The sequence below is a fragment of the Acanthaster planci genome, unplaced genomic scaffold (assembly GCF_054643075.1).
Source record: "Acanthaster planci isolate LZ-2023a unplaced genomic scaffold, COTS_SCS Contig7, whole genome shotgun sequence".
In the NCBI taxonomy this organism is placed as follows: Eukaryota; Metazoa; Echinodermata; class Asteroidea; order Valvatida; family Acanthasteridae; genus Acanthaster; species Acanthaster planci.
This window is the reverse complement of record NW_028257631.1, coordinates 210,275-231,476: the sequence shown is the minus strand read 5'-3', so window position 1 is coordinate 231,476 and position 21,202 is coordinate 210,275. Positions and strand designations below refer to the sequence as shown.

General features: G+C 39.6%; 1 protein-coding gene across 3 annotated transcripts; it reads left to right on the top strand.

Moving 5' to 3' along the window:
* The first annotated feature begins 1,042 nt into the window (after nucleotides 1-1,042).
* On the top strand, nucleotides 1,043-18,123 carry LOC110990500 (putative mitochondrial transporter UCP3). 3 transcript variants are annotated; one of them, XM_087131666.1, is made up of 7 exons: nucleotides 1,043-1,433; nucleotides 8,817-9,052; nucleotides 9,619-10,023; nucleotides 10,921-11,170; nucleotides 12,752-12,961; nucleotides 13,980-14,262; nucleotides 14,788-18,123. In XM_087131666.1, the coding sequence occupies exons 3-7, from the start codon at nucleotides 9,898-9,900 to the stop codon at nucleotides 14,882-14,884; spliced, it is 966 nt and encodes a 321-aa protein (XP_086987792.1). In that variant the 5' UTR covers nucleotides 1,043-1,433; nucleotides 8,817-9,052; nucleotides 9,619-9,897; the 3' UTR covers nucleotides 14,885-18,123. The 3 variants fall into 3 exon arrangements, with proteins under 3 accessions (XP_086987792.1, XP_022111226.1, XP_086987793.1); XM_022255534.2 differs by having other exon boundaries at nucleotides 1,054-1,433; nucleotides 10,921-11,149; XM_087131667.1 differs by lacking the exon at nucleotides 1,043-1,433 and adding an exon at nucleotides 8,311-8,430.
* The last annotated feature ends 3,079 nt before the right edge of the window (nucleotides 18,124-21,202 follow it).

Sequence of the window (21,202 nt, the reverse complement as noted above, 5' to 3'; positions counted from 1 at the left end):
TCTGCCGAGTCACCCAAGCCCTACTGCAAAGGTTGGTGTCACGTTCGATCTTTGGTCAAAAAAGGCGAGTTAAACTGCCAGCTGCGAAGTGTCTTTCTGTAAGATTACAACGGACAACGATAGAAAAATACTCTTTTCAGGTTACATGCAGTGGCTTATTGACGTCTTGGGGCCCAGGGGGGGGAATGGATTTTCCCCCACTATGACTTTCCCATTTGTCACCCGTAAAAGAATCTTCACCCCTTCCCACCTCTAGTCATAAATAGAGTTGTGGTTGTACCGTTCCTAACATTCTGCTGCTTTTAAAAACATGAGGAAAAATCAGCAGCACTGTCTCCTGCCCCCAGATATGCCGCAGGTTACATGGTTTCATTATCGCTGCATCCCATTGGCTTGCAACACATGGCAACCATTCTGATAATTTTACGATGAAAGTGCGAGTTACGGAGAATTTGGCGATATCAAGTGAAATTATTGCCTGGCTTTGAAAAGAGGAAAATGTACGAGGCGGGTAGGCGATAGGCCGCGTGGGGCGACACCCCCCCCCCGAGTTACCTTTTTCTGACGGAAAATCTTATTTCTGGTGATGTGTTTAAAATGTCCGTGAGTTGGGGCTGTTGTGGTGTACCGTCGGGAAAAAGATGATGCAATGACGATCGATGGGCCGGCTGGGGCACACCGTCCGTTTATTGCATCATCTCCATATGGGCATTGGGAAACGTTCACATTTAATACATTCACTATTCATGGCTCGATCATCGTGTGAGGCGAGTTTGTCGTGGCAACAGAAACCTCCAGCTTAGTGTTTTCTGCTATTTGTATTGTGAAACTGGGATCAAATAGTGTTGCCGTGCATGTGACGCATGGTCAAGTTCCTTTCTGGGAAGTTTTGAGCATTTAGTTAATGATAAACTTTGATTGGATCTGGTTCATCACAATTATCTGTAAAAATGTTTTAATTATAGTCAATGTGACAAGTCAAATTTCAACAACCACTTCCTATTATTCACTGTTCAATTTCTTGCTTAGCTTGAATGAATCAGCTATCTTTTGTATGTAGATTGCCCTGTGAGTGTTGACATAATTGTGGCAGTGACGTCAACGCCCACAAATCGGGAGTGGTGATTGGTCAATGAGAGACACACCTCCAAATCGTCGGTGCGGATCCGGGCCAGCTGTGCAGCTGCAAAAATACTGGTACCCGATGATGGTCATACCAGCTAAGCGCAATAGTTTTGTATGTGCATCCGGCTGGCTTTCTTTGACGAATCTCTGCAAGGAAGCGTAGCGTAGGCTATTGAACTGACGGTAGCACGCATATAACCTTGTTGTCACCGAAGGCCTGCTGGAGTCATCTTCCAAGTCACAAATAACGGCTTAAATTGGCTTTTTACCGCCGGTATCCTGCAGTCATCACTCCCCAAGATACAGACGTAAGTAATAATATTTGTAGGCTCCCTTTACATGCTTTATGTTGTCACGTTTTTGCAGTACAGAGGTCAGTCTACCAAGCTAACGTGGGTTAATTGATTTTTGTCTCGAATTGCCGTTCCATTTTATAGTTTCCTGTCTTTTCTGTCAATTCTGTCTCTGCACTGTACTAGCCTAGCGCCTGTACCACGTGAGATACATATACGAGACATTTCTGAAAGAGTTCCATACACGAACAGCAACCATCAGCGTGAACAGAAACATGGAAAGGAGTAATTGCAGAATACCCCACCACTCTAAAAAACGAATCCTGATAATGGTGGTAAACATGGTAAATGATATCTCTGAAAAAGTTCCATACACAGACATCAACCGAGACTCTGTGCGCAAGCCCTTATGTGAAACTGGTCTGAAGAATTAGAGGTCTGCTTTAACTTGGATTTCCCAGCTAAATTTGAATGTAGGACATGTAGAACATGGTGACTTCCATCGCTGCGCCCATAAAGCGATCTGATCTTAGCCTGATTTACTTGAGATCGAACCCATTTTTCTTCCTGCCCTGGGACCAAGTTGACATGGGACTGATTTAACTTGGACCGAGTTGACTTGAAAGGGTTTTGCCCAGTCATGTTTACTGGTGGCAGAAGTGGCCAGTGGCCCCCCACTGTGTCAACTGAAGGGGAGATGCCCCCCCCCCACTTTTCACGGGGTGCAGCTTAATGGATTGGCCTATTAACCCTGACAGTCCCAAATCCTCCAATTTCAATACGATTTTACATACGTCCTTGGGGGGTTAGGTTAATGGCTGATGCCTGATGTTCCTCCAACTTCTACTGCCGCTGATCATGTCTCATGATCAAACGTTAGCAAAGAAGTTTTTTAAATACATGTAAACAATACTCAATGGTACCAGAGAGGTTTGCTGTACAGTGTACATGTGCCAGAATTACAGAGAATGACTTGTGTTTTACATTTAGGTGTTGTAAACTTAACACTTTTTTGGCATCTTTTTCGTCCATTTCTACAGGCCTTCAATTTCTGGTGACTTCTTCCTTTTATTTGTCCTAAAAGTCCTCAATCTTTCACAGATGAAGGATAGAGAATTTATTTTTAAAAATGAAGGTAGAAAATCACTTTACCTTTAGCTGTAGTTACTAAATGCCCTAGCCCATTGAGGGTTTATTTTACAACACGTTATTAAAGTACATGTATAGTACTTTAAGTATCTAAATGTGTCCATCATGAACTAGCATTGAACCCTGTTAAAGCATGCACTCTGTGTGAGTCGCTATTAACCACTTTGGACATACATGTATAATGTACGGATGCAAAATAGCCCACTGTGGGTCAAGGAGTGGGCATGTTTTGAGGGAAATACTGTCATTTGAATTCAATGTGATGAAAGAACAATAATAGTCGTAACATGGCATCAACCACAGAGGAAAAAGGCTTGATCTCAATTTCCAAATGCAACATGGACGTCAGCAAGTTTAAAAAGTAGCACCTGTTGAGTTTAATGAGTTGTTGTTGAGTAGTGCCTTCCCAGTGGGAAGGTTGAAAAAGTAGGGTTCAAAACTTGGTGATGTGTATGACACTCGAAAATTGTGATGGTCCAGTTGGAATTCTTCCCTCTGGATAACAGCTTGGAAAGATTGTGAGGACAGGCCATAGGGTGATAAAGTCATTTGGGTCAATCTAGTCTGCATGTCATTGGCTTACAACTTAAAAAGGGGTGAACTTGATGTTCAGTATAAAAAGAGCAAACGTGGGGTGCCTGACATGCCAGGTTAAAACCTGGAAATATGGCCCAATGAATGTAAGACCAGCTTTGTATCTCAGGAAATGTTGACTGTACACTTGATAGGGTCTGTACAAGGAAAGGTCATTACATTGTAGCGAACACCAGAGGTTGTACAGGTTCATGGTCCATGCACACATATCATTAGTTCTTAGGAAGCCATGGATGGCAAACTGGACTAGATGGCCACCAGATAATATTCATTGTCTAGCATAGGATCATTTGACCATGATATGGCTCAAAAGTCCAAGTTGTGATAACGAACGGTTTGGATTTTGACCTCTTACACTTGGACTTGAACTTGAAATCTCAACTCTATTTTTTCTCTAAAATACTTTCTGGGTGCAAACATGCAAGGTTTCATCAAGCATGAAAGTTCTTTCCATTACCAACTGTGTTCTAAAGAGCATTGAAAATTGGTGCATTTCTGCATTCCTGTCATTTCCCCATATTGTACTTGATAAATCCCCTCAGATATTGCTTGGCAGCCCTAGCAATCCTGTGGGAGGAGCTACAGTACATGTACATGTATAATGTAGACCTACAGTATGTGAATTAAATGGGTAATGATGACCAGTTGCAGCTGTAGCTAGCCAGTGGTTTTCATATACTGCCAATATGTTATTCCCAAATGGAACCAAGTTGGATGTATAAAAAATGTTACCAAAGCCAACTGAAGGCAGGAAAATCCCACAATGGATTTTTTTCTCATACCAGCACTAACTTCAGCACTGTATACATGTATGTGAGTAGCTAGACCGTCTGCTGATACATGTGATTCCAACAAAATGTACACGTACATGTTGAATATGTATACAGTTTACCTGTGCAAATGTTAAACACAGCTGTGCAATTTCAAAAAAGTTCTGTGCATTTGGATTTCCAAACATACCGGTACATGTAATCAAGTACCACGCATGATTAGCAACGTGGTACATGTATGTATGTATACATATGTATGTGCAGCACATCGTTCAGGTACATGTATACATGTACATTTTATCTTTTTGTCCCTGTCTGCAACAAGACACAATAAATGACAGCTGGTGGTTTATAAAATCATTTTCTCTGTATTTCCTGTAAGTTGAAAATTCATCCTAAGAAACCAAACAGACACCAATAACGCTATTTGTGTCATGATAAATGTTCACATAGCTAAGTATTGTACAGCATACTGCATAAGTACAACACACAGTCAGCATAGCTGTTTATTGCACCTGCCATTTTGATTGAGCCAATTACTTTCAATGGGCTGTACTTTTAATCTTTTGTCAACTGCACATGGGTTACATATTGGAAGGCATGTAGGTAACAGTGATAGTAGACTGTCATATTTGCTTACAGAGATCTGCTTGTGTGGAGGATTAGATGCAGCCCAACATCTCCTGCAGTGGCATCATTAATCTATTCCCCATACTCAGCCAAGACACTTCACTTCCATGCACATACATGTAATCTTCCTTGACTGCCACAGATGTTATTGGTGGTCTGAAATAAGATTATTCAAATCAATTGTACAGCAACAATTTTTAAAGGGTTGTTATTGTTGGAATACCAAAGGGTTCTCATTTTACATTCATATATTAGTATATACAACAAAGGAGTATTCATTTCTATCTCAATTTTGATCTGTAAATGGTTTTTCTCTATAACAGACTTACAGGCTATAAATGCAACTTAGACTTAAGGTAACAAAACAAAATACAAAAACACAACTCTCCCCATCCATTTTGAAATAAAGCAAAAAAGTGTCTAGTCCAATACTTATTCCATAGTTGTGGGGATCTTGTTGAAACCTATATGCATATGTTGTGGGAACCAGAAATGTTATGGGAACAATTTTTCCCCCTTAACTTGCTCTTGAACTTCTTGGCAAAAGAAACTTTTACCGATACAGAAAAAAGCTCTGAACAGTGAACCTTTGTATATATACATGTACGTGCAATTTTAGTTTGCTATTTTTTGACACTGTATCAAGGTAGTGAGGGCACCTGTCATAGTTTTACTTTAAAATGAAACTATGCAGTGTGCATGCCAGTAAGAGCAAGATAGGGTGAGAAACTCATCAACAAATTTAAGCGGAACTCATCAAATTCTTCCCTGACATGCTGACTTGGAAATCATCAACAGCTGCAAGAAAAGTGCCAGGCCTCAGTTAACACACTACCAACACCATCAAGTCATAACCATGACATCATTTGCAGGTACACATGTGTATGTACAAAGCATTTTCTGATCACCTGTATTGATAAGGGAATAGATACATGTATGTACTTGGCCAGTCTTAGGAGAATGGACACGACTAATGCCTGAGCCACAGGCAAGGGCATTACCAGTGTTTGTTCTCCTGAGCAAGGTCTAAAACATTATTTTAAACGTTAAAGACCAGCCAAGCACATTTATTATATTTATTCCCATTCATTAATACCTTTTTACTCTGAGAGTCAAAAGAGGTCAACACATGATGGATTTCCCGCAATTTTGTTGTAAAATATTACTATCATTTTCCCGAACACCCCATCCGTTTTATGGTATATTCCTATTGAAAGTTGTCCAATAGAATCCCCTTCAAAGAACTTGACATGCACGTGTTGCATCGTGTGCGCACAGACTCCTGACCAATCAGGCCTAATCAAACCTGTTTCGTATCCATGTACTAGCGCATGATTTACATGGCAGGCATTATATCATTTCTCCGCAAACGTACAGTATGTCATGTTAATACATGGTCACGTAATGTGTTTCGACCAATAGGAATGGAAAAACTGTCCTAAGTACACCGTATTTATGAATATACATGAATGCATTAAAGACTGACAATTCCTGGATACATGAATGGAGTTTCTTGCATTTGAATGTGTCATGCCATGAGCTTTACATGTACATGTACGTGTACATGCAATATATTGCAATGTACTGATGTAAAGCATGAAATGATTGCAATGCACTTTTTGCCATCAATTAAAGCTGTGTCAAGACACTATCATGATGATGCCATGCTACTGGTATAGATGTAAAGACACAATGTTTAAAGATTTACCGAAATGGTGCTTATTGCAAACAATTATGTGTTATATGTACATTTGCTCACTGTCTACAAGGCCCCCCCAAAAGTCTCCGGTTTCTGGTCACCGCGCACGTCGGCAATATAAAGAATTTTTTATTTGGCATGAAATGATTTCCAAAAGCACCCAAATTCAGTTGAGCAGCAAGATTTCTGCTACCGCGAAATTTTAACGTGTTTTCAATGGGTGGGGTTGAGTAATATGTACGGTTAAGGAATCTCCTAGGCCTCCATACATTTCAATCGGGCACTCTTAACAGATGACGTCATTCGTGTATCTTTATACCAAGGCCATGTCGGAATCAATTGGCTGTGGCTCGATATTGCATGATTCTATGGGAACTAACTGTGGATGCTGCCAAATACTCGGTCTAATTCTGGCCGTAACCAATTGATTCAAACCCGGGCCTACGTCTCTGAACCAGACAAACGAGGTGCAGTCTATGGGTGGGCCAGTCTATTTCAGTGTCGGTACATACACATGCAGTGCATGCAGTGGCGATGGACATCGCTTTACGACAATACATGTAACAACTCATGCATCGTCACTTGCCAAGAACAAAGTTAGATAAGAGTGAGAGGAGATCTTATTTTCTGAGCTGAATTTTTTCCCCGATATTTTATATGCAACTTATTTCTTATAAGCTAAACAGAAAACATTGCGCACAGGACATCACATACATGTACATGTACCTCATGAGAAGTTTTTTTTCATTCTGACCCTGGAGCTGAACTGTTTTGATTTATTTTTTCATAGGCTCTTTGACGTGCAACTTGTTTCCTCTAAGCTAAAGCAGAAAACTATGTGCAAAGAATGTCAAGTCATGAGAATTTCATTTAAAACTGAAAACTGGAGCAGAATATTTATTTTTCACATATTATTTTTCCATGGTTGTGCTACTGTATTTTTAACAAGCTCAATCTTGCCAAGAATAGAAGCTTCGTTTGAGTGAGATGACTGAAACATCGCCTCTCGTCATATTTTATGATCATTTTATTAATTCAAAGTTTTTAATTCACACTTCTCGTAGTAAGAAGGCCATGTGCTTTAAAATACATGTATACGTACATGTACATCACTTCTAAGGAAAAAAAAGGCTGCCTCACCGCACCACTTTTGGAGCAAGCCCGTGACCAGAAACCGGAGTCTTTTTGGGGGCTAATCTGTGAAATCAAAGAAACAAATTGTTCACCATGTTAGTCCCCTAATGTTGATAATGCCAACAGATCAGATTTTAGTTTCAACAGTGCCAGTTGTGTTTACGTTAATACTGGAGCTCCCTGCATCATGATGCTGAGGTGGTCAGCTTTTTGTATGTGCTTCATACTACAGACAATTGTGAAAGTGAAGCAAATTTGACGTCGTGAAAGATTTGCAGCCAAATTTCGCTCAAGTTAAGTATTTTCAACTTTTGCGACTTTGCTGTGCGAATATTTGACTTGATGTCACAAATCCACATTATTGTGTTCACTTTCACACCAAGTATGAACCAGCTGTTATTAGTTATTACTGATCTTCCCTGGACAAGCCCTTAAAATATACATCCTCCAGAGCCAAGGAACATAGAAAAAAATAAAATCATTGGACATAAAGAAGGATTTGATTAAAAAATAAGCAGAACAAAAATTTATCAGGCTCAAGAAACTCCTGTTCTATCCCACTCTGGTTCCATAGCACTACAACAGAAATGTGATTCTCTAAAAAACACAGTAACTGTAGAGCTGAGGATGTACCGGTGTGTTTTGTTGAAAGTGTGCTACATTATAAAGACAAAGCTCCTGTATCAAGGGCTGCGACCTGCAAGTAAGAACATCACATGTTTGTATCACCCTGAAGATTGTAATGTAATGAGAGGAATCAGAACAATACCATTACATACGTGTGTACCATAGGTTCACGCACTTCAACTTGATACATGCACATGTACAATGTACAGTGCAGTGTTACATTACCAGGGTGACTCTCTGCACAGTCTGCAGCACAGCTGATGCAATCTTGACCTGGGGTCGAGGGGAGGGGGGAGTCTTGCCACCTGTCAACGACAGTAGCAACAAAAAGGACAGGTTGTTTCTGGTCTGTTTCTATTCTAATTGCTCTACGATCGTACATTGCCTCAGTGCACCAGACAAGTATAATGTGAGTACTGTTACATGTACATGTACTGGTAGGTATATGATTTCTATTTTCCTAGGTGAAATGTTGTTGATTAAGCCATGTACATGTAATGTATTTTGTCTGTCAGTGGCTTGGGAAGAATTGAATTGAGCAGCAGACATACTGTACATACATGTATGTTAACATTATGGAATGGGTTCATGTGTAGTAAGGTATGTTATGACAAGCACAAAGAATTTAAACAACTCCATTTGCATGAGAAGGAAAGTTATGAGCCCCTGTGGTGCCAGCTTTTGTTGTAGATTGAGGAGAGAAGCAGCCCATCATGGTGTCTGCCAGTGCTTGGCCAGTAATGAATAGGGTATCATTTTAACACTACAAGATCGTGTTCCTTCCTCCATGTTCAGATTGATCATTGGCCAAGCTTGGTGAGAGATATGAGTGCAACTCCAATGGCAAGGAGGAGGAAACAGCTAAATTACTGCAAGAAATCTGAACAGATGAACACTAGACTACAAAGTGATAAAAGGTCACGGAATTCTGGCAGTAATTTCCAAGAGACCAATCAACAGTGAGCTGAATTACACTCATCATCAGGGATACAGCATACCTCTGTACATACAAGTTTTCTTTTGTATTTTAGGTATGTGGCAACAAAATGTTGCATGAATAGTTGTTGTTTGTATTTCATTATGTGTAATTTCTTGTCTAAATATTTTAAGTCATATTTCATGTAACCTTTTGCACTTTGTACATTTTCCTTTTATATAATTTTTCTCTTTTTGGATGCAATTCATCATCTTAATTTTTTTACTAAATTTGTGGATTTTTTTCCAACACAGCATCCCTAGAAATAGTAAATATACTTGTATTTGGGTATTCGTATGCATGATAATGAATACTCACGTGGGTAATTCCAGAAATTAGGGGTCCAAAAGTGTGACATTTTCGTGTCCCTGTTAAATCTGACCTTTGTTATTTGACATGGAAATATCACCGGACTTGATTTCAAACTATTACTATTTGTTTGACAGGCAATTTGCATTAATTCATGGCTCTTGGAAATTAGAAAATGTGTTCTGAAATTACAAAATCATACCTCCAGTATGTCAGATGTGACAGGGACATAAAAAAGATGGACCCCTAATTTCTGGAATTACTCATATGTGAACAAACTTTGCATACTTTTTTTGTCTTTGTCTTCTGCAGGGCCATGGAAAAAGCCTGAAATCTGTGCAATACCAAAGTTCTGGACCGAAAAAAATTGTAGTGATAATATTTCTTGTGTCAGAAAAATTGCTTTTTAACATTTCTGGCCTCACATTACAAGGAAAACATACCTTGCTTGTGGTCTTTTCTGACATACATGAATTCTTTGTTTTTATAATGAAGTGAGCTGTTGAATATATAATCCAAATTTCTAAGTTTGTGAAATTAAAAGAAGACATAGGATTTTTGGAAGGAACAGTATATAATTCCTGATTCAAAATGGTGGGATTTAAACCCACTGAGATACCACCCACTCTGGGCATGAAGTTCATCAGTGCAGGATTGGCAGCATGTATTGCCGATGCAGCTACATTCCCCTTGGATACAGCCAAAGTAAGACTACAGGTGAGAACTGTGAAGTCTTGTGATTTTGGTTTTCAAATAGACCTAATGCTTGAATTTGGAGAGAGATATTTGGTGTGGTTCTTCCTCCCATGTTTGGTACATGTAACATGTGTCATTAAAGACGCTGCTTTTGTGAGTAGACTGCACACATGTACATACATTGTACATATACCCTACTTGTATTCAATTGGTGCTTGCAGCTGATAAATTGCCTAAGTGTCCATGAAGACCCTACCATGTTGCTTTTAGTTCCCACAGAGTTCTTACTAATGTGGGAGTCTTGGAATTCCCCAGTTATATCAGCAAATTACAATGTGACCTTTGAACCATATGCACCTGCACACTTACGATGTACATGTACTTTCTAAATGTCATGCCTGTCAGCTGGAAGTAGCCTACATTGTTATACTTTTTGGCAGGACTGAAGAAGTTTGGTGGGCTGTCGAGGTTTTTTCAGCAAACTGCAGCTAGACAAATGTGTGGATAGATCATGGCAAAGGCTTTGTTGGGTATCACACAGTTATCAGCGTTTTACACATATTGTCCCAGAGGTTTCTTCTCAACAATTATTTTGACAGTGAATTAAAGGGAATCCAGCCCATGTAAAGTACCCAAGTCTTGTGCCTGCCCTGCTGTTTGTTTTGTGTCTGAGTTTCCAAATCCTGCTTTATTGGCAAATGGGCCTCCACCCTCTGCACAACCTTGGCAGGGGAACCAGACTGCTACACTGAGATGTACAAGATCTCACCATGATTGGCCATGCTCTCCCAAATGTTTTTGAGGATGTAGCAAGATCATGTGTGAGTGTGATGGGAGTTGAACTGATATTCTTAGCCTTAGCAGTGTTGTACCAGTTGATACATTTTTTGTATGGTTTTCTCATTGTTACAAAAAAAGATTCAAGGTGAGAGTGCCTCAGCCCAGAAGAATTCATTCTCCTTTTCCAAAGCAAGAGAGGAGAAAGCAAAATTCCAGTATCGTGGCATCTTTGGAACCATCACCACCATCATCCGGCAGGAAGGGCCTCGCAGTCTGTACAATGGTCTGGTGCCCGGCCTCCAACGCCAGATGTGTTTTGCCTCTGTCCGAATCGGACTGTATGATTCAGTGAAACAGGTGTACACAGGTAGTCTCTACGGTAGTCATGGTGGGTTTATTCTTGTCCTTTTTCTCTGTCATCATTGTGCTTGACTTGCAACACATCGCTTCAATTGTTGATCATAGCAACTGCATCACAATGAAATGCCAAGTTACACAGTCTTTACTTACATGTAACAAAGCACCAGCCATCTTTTTTTCCAAAATTGAAGGGATTACAATGGCAACAATCTGACCTGTTAATTGAAAAGATTTAAGCAAGGTCATCCATTGAAATCTTTGGAGCATTGCCATTTATCACCTCTGAATTGCTTGGAACATACCCTTGGCTTAATTTGCATGTTCTTGAGAACATTTCAAAATTCACTGCTGCATAAAATGTCAGCTTTTCTACATGTACATGTATACGCTTAATGTTCACAGCAATTCGCATACCTTGTGAGAGTGTGAGAGGCAGCTCTTTCATTGAGACATTATAATTCTGTATGTGTATGCTCATATTTTTAGTGAACATCTGTGATATTTTGTGTGAACTATAGGAGTTAAATGTTACAACTGATTTAGTGGAAGAATTCATCATTAGCAGAAGAGAGTGCATGATGGCAGTGATGAAGGATTTGATAAACCTGTTTTGATGTAGTATTCATGAGTTTTGAAAACCCTTTCCTTAAATTGTTGGCCATTATAGGTAATTCCAGAAATTAGGGATCCAAAAGTGTGACATTTTCGTGTCCCTGTTACATCAGACCTTTGTTATTGGACATGGAAATATCCTTGGAATTGATTTCGGACTATCACTATTTATTTGGCAGGTAATTTCTATTAATTCATCACTCTTGAAACTCAGAAATGTATTCTGAACTTACAAAATCACATGTCAGATGTGACAGGGACACAAAAAATGGACCCCTTAATTTCTGGAATTACCCTTATAGAAATCAGGTCCAAAACATGAGACATTTTTGTGTATCTGATTCACTTGACCTCTTTAATTTGACAAGGAATTACAATTAAAATCAACTTCAAAAGATGTTTAATTTGTTTGGCAGATAGTTACTTTATCATTCTTGAAATCACAGAATCTGTTCTGAGTTTACAAAATCATATATCAGCAGTGATAGAACTTATAGAATGACCCAAATACTCTGCATTTTTTAGACTTGAAAGTTAAAAAAAGTTTCATTCAAATCTGATTCAATCAATATTAACCTGAAGTTGATTTGGCATGGAATAACCTGGAACATGTTGAGCTACTTGTCATGACATGACTTGCTCTACAGGTACATTTTCATTGCATTACAGTTTTGACAATTTAAGGCCTATCTACATACATATTTAGACAAAAAAATGACATATGTAGTGCACCAATCTAGTAGGATATCTCTTTATGCTCAGCCTGGTTAATTTTGGAAAACAATATTTTAGTTTTTTGAATTTTTCCCCTAACCACCGTGTGTTTTTTCACTTACATGTACACTGTATGTGCCAAGATTTCTGTTAGGTTGGGTACTTATCATTGGCACATCTTTTCAAACAAATTATTTTGGATGTTAGTACAAGCTGTTGTACTTATGCCTGTATTAAATATTAACGTTAATATCAATAATTTCAAACTTGATTTCTTTTAAAGGTTACTTGGGAATGAACATTGTGACAAGAATCTTGGCCGGTATCACAACAGGGGCACTGGCAGTGACGTTGGCTCAGCCAACAGACGTGGTGAAAGTACGCATGCAAGCACAGAATAACATTGACCCCACCAAACCAAAGCGCTACACAGGAGCCATGCATGCGTACAAGACAATAGCTCAGACTGAAGGTGTCAAGGGTCTATGGAAAGGTGAGAAGTCATCAGACTGTTGATCGACCCATCATGATGCATAATTTGACCATATAGCCAAAGAGTAATTATCGTAACTACTTCTGTACAGTCCTTTGTTTTCACGCTTTGGAAATTTAGCTGGCACATTTAGTATGAGTATCATAGCACAACATGCCATGATACTCATATCCCCTACCATTGTGGCTACAAACAAAGCCATGATGACTGCTGACCATATGACTATCACAGTCACTAGTATGCAGGCACATGGCATGTTGTCAACTAATCACTAGTCCATCAGTGGTCTACATGTATGATTGACTTCGTCAATACTGAGTGGACATGTGTTTAGTGGTGTAAATCCATGCTGGCGAGTGCTTTGATGGGAGATGGCACAAAAATAGGAGGTGAGGGGAGAAGGGGGGCACCCCATTAACTAGAGGGCGCTGTTCATGATAAAGATGTACTGTGACGTACGGTGTGTTTGCCCTAATCTTGTGTGGAAACAGTATTCTGGACAAACTGGTCTTGGGCTAGTTCAAAGTTACCTGAACTAACAATTTCAGTTTTACGTTACTGAAATGTGTTTGTGAGGGAGGATGTGATCATCTGGCCCATACCCCCTTGCCATAACGAGGGATATGTTCTCCACTGCCTGATTTACATGTACATGTATTGTATGCCTATGTTTGTCTTCTTATCAGTTAGATGCATATTGTCACTGCATTTGCTCTTTCAAGAACAAGCTGCTACTTTTATTACTGAATAACCTTTTGAGTATACAGACACAAAGGGACAAGCATATTAACAACAGTCTTGATATTCGTGGACTTCCATGAGGTCATCATATTGTCAATCAGCTACTTTCATTTATTTCAGTTAAAATGAACTGTAGGATACATTTATTTTTTTTTGGTGTTGTAAGGATTTGTAAAGCATGGAGTGCAGCACACGTGCTACTGTGTTTAAACATGTTCACTCTTAACAAAAGTCACTATTGTTAGTAAATCATTTTCTCTCTACGTGGTTTTCAAAGGCACATTTCCCAATATTGCACGGAATGCCATAGTCAACGCTAGTGAGTTAGTGGCCTATGACATGATCAAAGAGCGGATTCTGCGGACTGGACTCCTAGCTGACATGTTCCCCTGCCACTTCCTCTCAGCATTCGGTGCTGGGTTTGTCACTACGTGTGTTGCCTCTCCTGTTGATGTGGTCAAAACCAGGTACATGAACTCCCCACCAGGCCAGTACAAAGGGGCCATTGATGTTGCAGTCAAGATGTTCAGGGAAGGTGGTCCCATGGCGTTCTATAAAGGGTAAGGTGGAATGTCACTTGGCTCTGCACAGATTTTGGTGATTTTTATTTTCTCAAATTTCACGGACGCCTACTAAACTTAAAGTTAATTTAACCCTAACCCTCCTGAATCCTTCACCTGTTGGAGGATTGAGGAGGGTTAGGGTTAAGAGAGCAAAAAAACTTTCTGATGGTATACAAAGTTATAAGTAATTCCGATTTTTTACAGTCGTTCTGTGGAAGTCATTAGAAAGAGTGCCAAAGTAAAGAAAGAGCCACAAAGGAGAAATCAAAGGGGAAAAAGACAAATTTCAGGCTCTCAGATTGTCATTGATACAGTTGAGGTTTTTGTTGAAGTTGTTAAAGAAAAAGGTAAGGGGAAATTTGCTTCAGGCACACGGTTCACAAAAACTGAAACAAGCTGTTAATGTAGCTCATTGTTCTACTTGGAGCTACATGTAGCTTATAGGGTCATCCATTTTTCATCATTTTCACAAACATTATTTACCTGCTGAAATTGTTTTTTTCCTCATCTTCTGCTCCCCAGATTCATGCCAAATTTTGTACGCCTTGGTTCCTGGAACATTGCCATGTTTGTCTGCTTTGAGCAACTGAAACGAGGCTGTGTGCTCCTATTCAACTAGCACCCCTAGTTTAAGTTAGGTCAGTGACTTTCAGCAAGCAGATTGCAAATATGTCCTAACTCTTAAATGATCAAGCTGTTTTTAAATGTGTGGAATGGTGGGAAGGAATGTAATCATTAAAATAGAACCACCCTTTCCTTCAAAATGGTTGTCTGTCAGCAGACTTTGTGAAAATTGGATGCACTGTTTTCAAGAAATGCTAACTTTCCCAACTAAACGTGTTTAGTGTTTGAATTGACATGGGTAAAAGCATGAACCTTGGAAGACCACAACAATGAACATTGTGTCAGAGTGAATTGAATTTCACAGATGAACTTATAATGGAAGTCTTAACATGCATTGGAAATTTCAAAAAGATTAATTGGAATGCTTCCATACGGATACATGTACCTGCATAGCAATTGATTCCAGTCACAAGTCCTCAGCAAGTACATGTATTATACAACACGTGCATAAATCCCTGTCAGGGAATTGGTGGATCATTGATAACATGTTCTTGATGGAAAATATCTCTACTGATTGCTGTGATATGGTCCAACTTTCACCAAGCCTATTATTTTAGTTTACAATGTATTTCTAAATGAAACAGCTATGAAATAAGGTACAAAATTTACTCAAGACTACAGGAACATGCTTATTTGGATTTGACAAGATCCTATAGTGATGAATGTGTGGGACACTTACTGTAGACTGGCAAAATGAACCACCAAAAAAATCTCCACCTAACGTTTCATTTGGGAGTCAGGTTGGTGCAGTGTTTCTTTCTTCGCCTTCCACCTCTTGGGGCTTTGGTTCGAATCCAGCTGACTTTGTGGGTTTTCCCCAAAACATTTCTCTGGGGTTTTCCTTCCACCTCTAAAACTGAACAATTCTTCATTCATGATCATCCTGTAATTGGCATTAAATGATGATCAGATATAACTAAATAAATAAATGCAGATGTAACAAAAATGGGAAGTGCATTCCATGTATTTCACATTGTTGTATTAGTTTTAATGTTAATGGGGGAGGGGTTTGTGACAATAATAAGTGGGTTCAGCCTTCAATAATTTGATTGATTTCCTTCAGACAGTGTTTAAATACCACCGCCACCTCATTTAGAGGTGGACTTCCCACTAGGAAACTTGGGATTGTTCAGTTTTATTCAAACTTTGCATGTTTTTTGTAGTCTTAAATTGTGGAAACTGGTTTGTTTTATAAATTAATTGATCGACAGTTCGTGGATTTGTTAGAGGATGCCACTTTTAAAAAGATAAATGATGAGATTTCATAACTTTGCAAGAAAATTATGAAATCAATATGGTGCATCTGTCGTAAATGTAGGTCAGATATGAAAGGAGGCTGGGAGTCTTTCTCATTGAATTCCTAATACATGTACATGTGGTGAGTTATCTTGACATGTATGTGGTGTGGAAGTGTTGTAAGTGATTCCACATTTGCTGTAACAAACTTCTCATCGCCAGTTTAGACCAATTAATTCACATTATCCAAGAAACAATCTCGCCAAATCTCATGGTGTCACCAGTCATATCTGCACCACAATCTTCCATGTCTTACATGTTAAGTGCACCACCAGTGCATGTTTTTATCCCATGTATGTGTACCAGATATGAGAAACTATCAATTTGTGGTGTGATTGAAAACTAGTGTGCATTGTATTAGTTTCTGCAATTGCATGAAATGTGTTCATGGTTGAGACAAGCACCATTTTGGTTGGCTGGCAACCGTAGTTGTTAATAGGTGTGATTTTGCATCCAGTCAGTGTTGTATTACGCACATTTTTGCAAGGTATTAGGAGAAAGCAATGCGATCCTTTGTTCTCGTTTATTATTTGTATTAGTTTATCATAATTTAAAACATACGCATCAAGTTACATGTATCAAGATATTGCCAGAATGAGCTATTTTTGTACAAGTTGATTGTACATGTACCTGCAATTTAATGTTACTATATTTATATATTAGATGTAGTATGTGCTGCCTGCACTGGAAGAATTCCAGAATTCAAAGGTAAACTTTTTTCATTAGACTATGAAAATTTATTTTAAAGTAATAATTGCTCTAAATCATTGCAAAGACATTTCATTCATTTGAAGTGCCTCAAGTGCCTGTAATTTGCATAATCATTTGCATATTTTGTAAATGATTATATTGGTGGCAGCAACATTTGATGCTGCACCTTGACAGGTAGTACATGTACTTGTATCAATTTTGTAGGTTTTTATCGCATGGAGATTGCTGTTAATTGTACAACAAAAATTTGTGAAAAGTGTGAAAGTGTAGCCGATTGTGTAGGTGCCATTATATCATCTCTATAAGAGTTTTCACTTTTGTAGATAATTGCAAGTTTTTTCATAACCAATCCCCATTTAGATTAAAATCTTCCTTACAAATCATCCAAAGGTAGTATTAGTTTCTAGGAAACATCAATTGAACACTATTTACAGTTTTATAAACTCTTAATTGTAGGTTATGGAAAAACCTGTGAATGCCTTACTCCTTGTGTTTTGAGTTATGAGAAATTCTCTTTGGGAGAAATTGGAATAAGTTGTGTGTAACGAGATTTATACATTGTATTGCATTGAAGCCAGATTTAGATCATTTTTTTTATCCGACCATTGTTATCTGTTTAAATTTTTGGAAGATATAAACTAATATTGGTGATGGTATTAAACAATTGGTGATGCTGGGATTCAACAGGGGATATAGAATAAGTATTTACTGTGATATTTCCAGAAACTGTAATCAGATAAAAAGATGACATGACAACACAAGCATTCGTTATCTATTTACAGCATATTCTGTATGGAGGGAATTGGTTTTACATTGGCAGGTATTTGAAATTGTCAAAACTTACGTATTCAGTCAGGTAGGCCATATGTTACATAACTACCCAGGTTTGACTTTCAAACTGAGGGGATTTTCAAAAGCACAATTTTTATAAATGAATTATAGGAGTTTTTGATTTATTTCAACAAAGATCTTTAGGCTTCTCATTAAATATGAATTTATATTAAGGAGGAGATATTCATTCTTGCGGTTTCAGATTTCAATGCTCTTGTTGGTGTAATCTACCAAAACTTTTGTCAGGGATTGGACTGGGGCTTCAAATTACAGAGAATAATAAAGAGAGAGGTGTTTATTGGAACATTGATTTTATAATAAATTGCTTACGCTTGACATAGTGTTACTTTATGAAAAAGGAAGTGTTGGGTTTTTAATTAAAATTTGCCAAGCAAATTTTGTTATTGTAATATTTACTCATTTTTTGTGGTTGGCCATTTTAAGGGACATAGTTTGTTTTGTTTTTGTATGTGAATTCAGGAAAGGTTTGTTTAGGCTTTTCGCCGGGAGCCAGGGGTCATTTGTAACTGGAAAGATTGCCCCTTCCATTGGTACTTGAATTTGTTCCTGTTCCACTTTTAGAGAATCACGCAAACAGCTGCAGAGTGTTCGTTCCAAAGGAGTATGCACATGAACTATTTCCACGATTTGGTCATTTAGGATTTCATGGTGACAGGTTATACTCACCACCATAGGCGTAAATCCGGATGGGGATTGACCGGGGGGGGGGTGGATCATTATCATTGATCGTGCCCCCTACACTTTCCGTTTTGGAAAAAATTAAGGCCGGGTTGTGACGACTTTTTCGGACTTCCCAACAGCCAAATTGTATTCAGTAGCGCTTAGAAGCGGAGAACAGTTAAAAGCCACAAATGTGCCGTTATTGTGTCAGATTATACAGGAATGCAGTACATATTAAAATGTACAACATTATCGTGAACAGCGCCCCCTAGTACCATATTGTGTCAGCAACCCTGCCACCGCACCCCCTTGCAAATTTCCACGGCTGGGTAAGTCCCCCCCCCCCCCTACACACCCACATCCCCATCTCCCCAATTGTCGGCAACAATTTACGCCACTGCCCAACAGTTATTATTAAATCTTTTGTCAAGCGTTTTGTGAGCCGGTGCTCAATCACCAAAGCGGCTGGTATTAAAGGCCAAGTAACTTGGGCAACGTGCTTTCGTTGGGGAAAAAATTCAAAGTTTAAAGATAAGTTTAAAAATAATGCCTGCCATTTCCGTGAAATTAATACCGAGGCTTAGGGCTATTGTGAGAGTGCTCTCTACATGCATGTTTAGGCACGTTGGCGATTAATTTTTCCGATAAAAACCTATCGATCTGGACCCATCCCCAAGAAAACACAGAAGGGACACGTTCTCTCGCCCCCACGCACAATCTCGCCACGACACATTATCAGTGTCATAGTCAAGGGGAGGAAGGAAACTGCCCCTCCCCGGTCCCTTGCCCTTGTGAGAACTCTCCCCCTCCTCGCCCCCCCCGAAAAAAAATGGGATGAGGGGCTGTCGCTGCGCAATTCGTAACAGGTTAATATGCATTCCTTTAGTGTGGACATAGACCTACTTATTAAACAAGGTTATAAAAGGGCCGTCTATTATACAAACTCACTGGCATGGCCGTGAAGGAGCCACAGAGAGCAACCCCCCCCCCCCACCAAGAGCCAGGCTCCAAGTTCCAAACAATTGTTTTTGGTTTGGGCCCTTGTGCGCTTCCTCATCTAATTTGTAATCTGGTCACCTGCATTACATGTTTGTTTCTTACCTGAAGCATTCCACGTTGCTCACAGCAGCCATCGAGAGGTCCTGGATAATGTCACCATTCAGCAGCACACAAGAATTACAAGTAGTACTTTCTGGGGAGAATTTTTCAACTGTATCAATCCGTTCATCTTTCCTACACACCACAATTTTTGTAATGCGCTGTCATACAAGAAGACGCCGCAATATCTTGGGCTTCGCTAACGATGGAGTATTATATTGTTATCGTTGAGTTACATCACTTGATAATTTATAAAGAGATAAAGGGCTTAACTGTTCTAAAATTGAACACTGTTTCTGTTAATAGTGGGTCCTCAACCGGACGTGGCTTGCAGGAGACGGGGGAGGAAGATGTTTGAATGAAGGCGTATCCCGCTCTAAAGATCTGGGGAATACCTTTCCCAAGAAGATTTGAAAATCTTCTATACACTTTCCTGCATTCCAAATCACTTTGTTCAATTCAACGAGTTTAAGAACATATATGGTTCAGGATGACAGCTCCACTCGTTTCGATAAATCTTTAGGACAAGTAAAGTGTGGTGTTTTTTTCAGATAAGTCTCATATAGGTTTGTGCGCAGGGGCACCAAGTGTCCGTGTAAAGGCGTCTTTCCACATGTACGTTTTCTGGTGCGTTGCATTTGTAAACAATGCGTTTCCTTTTCAAAAACATAAAAATCCACTCTATTAACATAACACACGTGTTTGTTGCATTCGGCCGTCAAAATCGCTCTAAGGAGCGATTCTGAGCTGACGGCACGTACTTGTATGTTTGGTCCCCATCCGGTTCGTAAGTGTGACGTCACTTCAGTTTAAACTACGCCCACTGCACATGTGCACTGCACAAAGGGTTACATGCATTGATTGCCACGTGGAACCATGGAACTGGAAGTTATAACGCGCAACTTCAGCGATCGTCCAATGGGAGCCTGCAAACCGTGGCGCGTCAGCCTTTGTGACGAAATCACTTACGAACCGGATAGGCTGTGCGCGCGTGCATTCAGTTTGTATATTGCGCATGCGCAATAGTGACATAATGGTCGTAAGCCTGAAAAATTATTCTAGCAGACTATGTATATCGGTGGTGACCCATGTGAGGGATTGTACAGCCATTTCCCTTGAAAACCTCGTGTGTGAATGAATTGCCAAGTGTTTTCACCTTACTTAGTGCCCGATTTTCACACTTTCGTCGAATTCCCCTCAGATCATCGGTGATACTGTCTGGAAGACTGAAAATTTTTTGTATCTATCAGCTCATTTTTTTTTCAAGAGAGCCATTTGTCTGAAATGCGGTTCATTTTTCATGCAGATCCAAATTTCCGCACTGAGTCCGATGCGACGTTTAGGTGGGAAAAAATGCAACATGGAAAATAAATGAGACTGCACGACGCGACGGGCGACGGCACGACGCGACGCGTCGTGTGTGTACAAACGTAATGGCAAGCAGGCGACGGTGCGACTCGACGGCACGACGCAAGGGACCCTTCGTGCCGTCGCGTTGTGTAGTTGCGTCCCTTGGAGGGAGGTTAGGGAGAGAGAGAAATGTGTGTCGTAAATAGTACACCATACCGACATGACCGACAGAGGTCAAAAACGAGTATGGATTTTGGGCATGGCATACACGTTCACGCACACAACACCTGGATACGTACAAGTGCGTTTCGGTACGAGTTGACTTTTACTGCATTGCATTAATAAG

Bases quoted from the DNA above. Each gene is read 5' to 3' on its own strand.
- LOC110990500 (XM_087131666.1), top strand. From the start codon at position 9,898: ATGGTGGGATTTAAACCCACTGAGATACCACCCACTCTGGGCATGAAG. The intron at 12,962-13,979 runs GTGAGAAGTCAT...TGGTTTTCAAAG, and splicing joins TGTCAAGGGTCTATGGAAAG to GCACATTTCCCAATATTGCA. The intron at 14,263-14,787 runs GTAAGGTGGAAT...TCTGCTCCCCAG, and splicing joins CCCATGGCGTTCTATAAAGG to ATTCATGCCAAATTTTGTAC.